Below are 7,169 nucleotides of genomic sequence, written 5' to 3'. Positions count from 1 at the left end.
TTTTTTTTTTTTTTGTTGAGTTCTTTGCTGGCTTTGGTATTAGGGTGATGTTGGCTTTGTAAAAATAGGAAAGTTTTTTATTATTGCTTCAATTTCAGTACTTGATATTGTTCTGTTCAGGAATTCTATTTCTTCCTGTGTGTTACTAAGAATTTGTCCGTTTTCTCCATGTTTTCAAGTTTATGTGCATAGAGAAAGGGCTAAGCCCTGTTCCCTGTAGAAACCTCCATGTGGTGGCTCAATTGTCTCTGTTGGCAGCCACCAGTGGGGGAGGGGAAGGGGAGAAGAAGATTCTAGGTGGAGGAAAGTCCACACTCTGGTCCTCTCTAAACCTCTCTCCAGGAGGTAGTCTGCCCGGGCTCTGAAGTCACACAGATCGCCTGGGACACACTTGCTCCTGTGGCTCCTGCAGTTTGATCTGGAGTTGGGAAATGTCTGTGTGGGGACGAGCGAAACTGAACCTCAGGGGTTAAGGCCCCCTGGGGATGACAAAGGTGCACGGTGGGTAGAGAAGCAATATGGTGTCTGTGGTTTGGCTTGGGTCTGTCAGGTAGAAGGTGCCCTGGGGGTGCTGGGAGCCTGATCCATAAGAAGCTCTCTGCTCACTGGCAGCATCAGTCTCTGGACTCGTATCGGTGGAAGGTCTCTCCAGCAGCTTGGGAGCCCACCAACAGTCCAAGATGCAAGGGAGGGGAAAGTTAACTGATCCACCTACCCTTCTCGCTGGTCTCCAAGCCTCTCAGGGCTTAATCCCCACCAGTGCCTTTCTCCTTCTAGTTCTGCTCCATAACCTCTTCCCATGGAGTCTCCTGTAGGTTTAGGCACCCTTCCTTCAAACTCTCATCTGATTTATGTTTGTGTGTCTGTTTTTTCTCTTTCGTCTAAAACTTCTTCTTCTTGCAGAGAGGCTCTGGCTGGTGGTGTGTCTGGTCCACCATCCTGCTCTTCCTCCCTTATTCTCCTGTTTTTAAAAATTGTGTTAAATCTACTTTGTTAGAACTTACATTATTTATATATTTACTGTCTATAAAATCCTGGGCTCTCATTGTTTATTTGAGTTTCTTAACAATGTAGCTCTATTCTTGTTTTGTATATAGCTTTCAAGAACTATGATGTCATACTAATTTTCTTTCCTTTGTAAATGACATGGTGCTTTGCTAGAACAGGATAATTTTTTTTTGTCTCTCACATCTATTAGTTTTACTAAAATTTGTCTGAGAGTCGATCATTATGGATATATTTTTCCAGGTACATGTTACTTCCTTTTACTTTCTAGATTCATATCTTCTTTTACTTCAAGATGGCTTTATTGCCTTATAGTTCTAAATGTTACTTCTGTTCCATTGTTCTGGTTTTATTTCTTAGGTATTTCATTGGAAATAATAGGATTTTCTGGAAATTTCTGAAGGTTTAGATAGACTTACCCAATTTATAGTTCAGAATATTCTTCTCCTTTGGCATGAAGTCAAATTTCTTAAATAAATATATATAATATGTAATATTTAATTTTGTGTATATATATATATAAACAACATGTATACACACATACACATATATACACGCACTTGTATATATGCTTGTATTTGCTTAACTTCTATATCCATCACTTTTTCTATTATTGACATCTCTTCTTTTATTTGGTTTTCCTTTTCTTGGCTATTTTTGTTTCTATTCTCTGTGCCCTTTACTGTATTTTAAGTTATATTCTCCATTAGCACCTTTTAATTTAGTCTTTATTTTTGTGATTTTTATCTTTTTCTTAAATTTATTTCTTGAGTGCAGTGAACTTTTATTTCACATCTACTTACTTATTGCTTGTTCATTTCTACTTTTGAGTTTGAAATTCCAATTCGTGATGTTTTTATGTTCATGTGAGAGTGTCATATTACAGTTTTCTTTGGGCTTGCCACCCTTCTGTTGGCTGGCTGGCTTTCTTTGACAGGGAACAAATAATCTTTTTCTTCAGCAAAATAATTTAATTTTACCTTTATAGTAGTTCAGCAAAGATTTATGAGGGTTTGGGTTAGCTGACTCAGTTTCTCAGTTCTGAATGTTCTCTTGGTTTTGTATAATGCAGTGGTTTCTGTCACAGGTAGGGCCTCGGCAGGAGGTGGATCTGTTTCTATTTCTACAATGCTCATTGTTTATCTAGAACATTAACCTCAGCCACTTGCTTCCTTTCCCCAAGTACTGCAAAAGACTCCTCTTTTCCAAAATGCCTCCTTCTCTTGAGTAGTGCCTTCCAAAAACTGCATTAGTCTTCAAATACCTTGCTTCCAATGCCACATATACCCACCCCCACCTTAATTCATCCTTCATACTGCAAAGGAAATTACCTTTCCAGAATACAAATTTGAATATGTTTCTGCTTAGTACTTAGGGGAGAGTTCATATTTTTTCATAAGGCATAGCTCTTTGTAACCCTTCCTCTATTTACCTGGCTAACTTCATTTCCAGTAAGTTCTCACCCAGTCACTTTCTTCCTCCCCTTTGAACTTGGCTCTCCCTTCCTGCAATGTCCTTTCCCTATTTATCTGCTTGGTGATCATAACTTATTTTTTCCATGCTTAACACAAAGGCAACGTCTCTGAGAAGTCATCGTTGACCTCCCCAGAGAATGTTAATAGTTTTCTCTGCTGTGATTCCAGGAACCTTACATATTACTCTTTATAATAATGATCACCTTCTCCCGATTCATTTATAGGCCTGGGCCTTCTTGCAAGACAATTAATATTGGAGGAAGTGCTTCTGTTCAATTCACATTTATTTCTGTAGTGTCTGTCTGAAAGCAGATCCTGGCCACCTCCTTTCTAGCAGGAGAAGTCCAGCTTTCTGCAGGCTTTCTGTTAGTTGTGATCACACTTGCCTGTAGCCTAGCACTTCTAAATGCTTTTGATCTGGAGCAAAGAAGCGGCTGTTTCACTAGAGAGCTTCCAGTCTCTCAGTTGGCTCACCTTCATCTTCAGAATGTAGTCCTCAACATTTAGGCCACTGGTAAGATTTTGACAAGCTGTGCTTTGTTTAATTCCTTCAGTGGTACCCTGATCCTTCAGGGAGAAGAGTTCAGATCTGCTCTCCTTTACAATCCATATCTAGCAAGAAATTCCTTGGCATTTGTAGCAAGGAGATGAAAACATGTTTTCATTCTTAGCTTGAGAGCAAATCCTTTCCCCTCTACTCTAATAGTCCACTAGGTGTTAGAGGTGGTTTCTGGAAAGGTGGATCTCAGAGACTGAATATGTACATTAACATAGGAAAGTTCTTCTGAGTGTCAATTTGGTGATTTTGAAGTTTGATTTAGTTTAGCATAGGTTTTTTTTTTTTAAAGCACAGTATGCAAGTAAAACTATTGTTTTCCTTAGTTGTTTCAATCTACTTGAATGTGGAGTAAAAGTGGAGCAATCTGCAAGATTACCAAGTATTTGTTTTCCCTAGAGGATATCCTGAGGATCATCAAGGAGGCTGGATTCGATCTGACACAGGCGAAGGAGATGCTCCTAACTCAAGAGCGAGCAAACAAGATTTATTCAAAAATATCAGGAAAACCCTTTTATAAAGATGTATTGGAAATGTTATCTGAGTAAGTGTCTGGTATACAGTTCTTTGTATTATAAAAGGAGTAAATGTTCATTACAGAAACTTTGAAAAATACAGCAATTAATTAAAACATTCCATCTAATCTCATTCACAAAAAGACACGCTGTTAACATTTGGGGTTCATTTTTTTTTTCCATTTCATTCCCTCCTTTGCTCCCTCCCTATCTTCTCTCTCCTTCCTTCTGTCTTTCCTTCCTTCCTTCCTTCCTTCCTTCCTTCCTGTTTCTTTAGGTCTTCACATTAGATATAGAGGCCGTCTGGGTTTAAATCCCTGTTTTACCAACATACTTACTCTGTGCCTGAGTCTCCTTATCAGCAGAGTGGGGATAATAATGGTACCTACCTCCCAGGCTTGTTGTGAGGCTGAGTAAGTGATACATTGAAAGTACCTGGAATAGTGCATGGCATATATTAAGCACTCAATAAACGTTAGCTGTCATTATTCACATCTTTCTTTCACATGTGTAGATACCTTGTCAAACTCTTTATATGGACACAATAACATAAGTAGTATGATACTAAATATTAAATACTAAATATACTGTTTTGAAATGGTCTTCTTCCACATTATGGATCTCTTCCTGACAACGCAGACCTTTATAACCACAGCATAGAAATTAAAAGCTAACATTTGTTGAGTGTTTACTTAATTCCAGGCCTTGTGATGAGCTATATACACTTTCTCATTTGATGACTTGTAATAACAACTCTGAAGTAATTTTTACTAGTATTTCCACTTTGATTGTGGGGGAACTGAGGCCCAGGGATGGAATTTGTCCACGGTCACAAAGCTAGTATTTGGCTAGGGCCTGAGCCTGGGGAGTCTGTGTTCTTAACTGCTGCTTCCCGGAACTCTCTTTTACATGGAGTTCATAATTATTTGAACACCCTTAACAATTTGCTCCTGGTTAAACAATTTTTATTTGCTATTTTACATATGTTAAGTTATAAATAAAATTTTGTACATAAACAGGCACTGCATAATGATGTTGCAGTCAATGATGGACGATGTATACAACAGGTGGTCCTGCAAGATATGATGCAGCTGAAAAATTCCTATCGCCTAGTGATGTCAGAGCCATCATAACCTAGTAGCACAATACACCGTCTTTTCTATGTTTAGATCTGTTTAGATACACAAATACTTATCACTGTGTCACAGTGGCGTATGGTACAGTAACGTGCTGTACAGGTTTGTAGCCTAGGAGCAATAGGCTATACCATATAGCCTAGGCATGTAGTAGGCTACACCATTTGGGTTTGTGTAAGTACACCTTATGATGTTTGTCTGACAATGCGTTTCTCAGAATGTATCCTCGATGTTAAGTGACACATGATGTACATAATAAACCTCTTTAAATTCACATCTTTCCTTTTCAGTTTCTGACCATTGGTCAATGAGTCTAGAAAGGCAAAACTTGTAGAGTTCAAACCAAAGATTAAATGGAATATAAGTGGCAATTAGATACAAATAATAAACAAAAGATTAGGGACTTTAGGTACCTGAACCATGATAGCTTAGAGAAGAAGCTAACTTTCATGCCTGTTGTGGGTTGCATTTCCTGGGAAGCAGACAGAGCTTACTGTTCAAGCTATTGACTAAGGGTGCCACATGGAAGAGGGGACAAAGAAGCAGGATGGGGAAGAAGGGGAGGTCAAGATGAAGTGCAGGCCAGACAACAGCCTCTGCTGACCAAAGCTAGACTCAGAGCTGTCCCATAGTAACAGAGATGGCCAAGCCTTTGTACCCTCACATTGGTCAGTCATGGGAGGTGGGCCCCCTTGGAATGAGGGCGGCTTGAGCAAGGTGGCTCCCTGAGATGGAGGCAATCCCTGAAGGGCAACCATGAAGCAGGAAGTCCTGGGTCCACGACAATGTCTCTATTTATAGACCCCAAAGTAGCAAAAATCACAGAACTCCATTGACAAATATTCCCTAGAATTAAGCTACAGCACTCATTAAGCACAAAAATCTGTTGGAAGAGGGAGAAATAAAAAGAAAAGCACAAATGACACCACTAAGGACAAAGAATAAAGAGACACTCCCTGCCCAAGCTGTGACATCCCGTCCTTAGCTGTATTTGCAGTCTCTAGAGTTGTCCGGCGCCCATGTCTTCTGAAAGTGTCATTCCTTGCAGGGGTCCATCTCTGGTCTTGGTTCTGACCAAGTGGAATGCTATTGCAGAATGGAGACATTTGATGGGCCCAGTAGACCCAGAAGAAGCAAGACTGCTGTCCCCAGACTCTATCCGAGCCCGATTTGGAATAAGTATTTTGAAAAATATTGTCCACGGATCATCTAATGCTTATGAGGCAACAGACAGCATTGGTAAAATCTTTGAAGAGTTTGTTTCTGAGAATCCTGAGGAAAACTGAAGTACGTACTATGAAGTATATACCTCCTTTTCTGTTCTTTGTTTGGTACCACTGAATGAGCCCAGGTCAAGCCCATCTGAAAAGAGCAAAACTTTTCCCATATTCCTGAACCAAACTTTCTTTCCTGCCAGGCATGTTGTACTGCTGCATAGCAGCCTCACAGCCTCCAAGCTGAGCGCTGTAGATGATGGTGACCTGGGGGATTCTGGTTGCGTGTGGCCAGGCTGAGGCAGCCGCGCCCAGGCTGCAGGGTTGGGGACAGCGGGCAAGCAAAGCACCCCTGGGTTTGCAAGCCTTGGTCTCAAGCCGCTGTGTCATCTGCCATGACTCCAAAGCCCTCATGTAGTCCCTCTGTAGGGACTGCATGCTATGTAGAAGTGTCTACACAATATGCATGCGCTTTTTTTTTTGAGACAGAGTCTTGCTCTGTTGCCCTGGGCAGAGTGCAGTGGTGTCTTCATAGCTTACTGCAACCTTGAACTCCTGGGCTCAAGCGATCCTTCTGCCCCAGCATCCCAAGTAGCTGGGACTATGGGCATGTGCCATGATGCCTGGCTAGTTATTTTTAGAAGAAATGCGGTCTTGCTCTTGTGCAGGCTGGTCTGGAATTCCTGAGCTCAAGCGATCCTCCTGTCTCAGCCTCCCAGAGTGCTAGGATTACAGCGTGAGCCACCACGCCTGGCCACTATGCATGTGCTTTGGGTTTCCTTGTTTGCTAAGCAATGCGGGAGGTGGAGTGCAAGATGGGTCACCTTTCCTATCAAACCTGCTTTCTTTATTTTCAAAGAGCAGGCACAAATGTCCACCAGATGGCTCTGCCTGCTGGCCTGAATGTGACTGTACAGCCTTTCTATGTGGAGTGTTGTCCCCACCTGCAGGAGCCATGCCGAGAATCAGTTTCCACAGCATAAGGAAAAAGCACTGTGACATGGAGACCCCCGACCCCATACCCAGCAAGACTCCTCAGGGAGAGAAGAGTACATTGTTCCCTTCATGTTGTTATAGTATTTGGGCTATGATTTCTCCAGGTATAAGAACATTGTGTTGAAATATCAGATGTGTAAATAAAAAGTAAGTTCTAGCATAGTACAGCTTGTTCCAGAAGTCTGACTCAATTATAGTCCAAGGCATGATTGCAAAACCCGTGAACATTCATGGTGGGAAAATATGTACTGTATGCTATGCCTTCTTGAACC

At 41.2% G+C, this 7,169-nt stretch overlaps 1 protein-coding gene across 1 annotated transcript in view; it reads left to right on the top strand.

Annotated features, from left to right (window-relative positions):
- The window catches only part of NME8 (NME/NM23 family member 8), a 47,866-nt gene extending 41,893 nt beyond the window's left edge, over positions 1-5,973 (top strand). The window contains exons 12-13 of the mRNA XM_012638748.1: positions 3,436-3,580; positions 5,736-5,973. Coding sequence (XP_012494202.1) covers positions 3,436-3,580; positions 5,736-5,973 — 383 coding nt within the window. The remainder of the gene's footprint in view (positions 1-3,435; positions 3,581-5,735) is intronic.
- The last annotated feature ends 1,196 nt before the right edge of the window (positions 5,974-7,169 follow it).

This window comes from Propithecus coquereli, unplaced genomic scaffold (assembly GCF_000956105.1).
Source record: "Propithecus coquereli isolate 6110/MARCELLA unplaced genomic scaffold, Pcoq_1.0 Scaffold134, whole genome shotgun sequence".
Classification (NCBI taxonomy): domain Eukaryota; kingdom Metazoa; phylum Chordata; class Mammalia; order Primates; family Indriidae; genus Propithecus; species Propithecus coquereli.
Note: the sequence above shows the minus strand (reverse complement) of the source record. Positions and strands in the feature narration are given on the sequence as shown.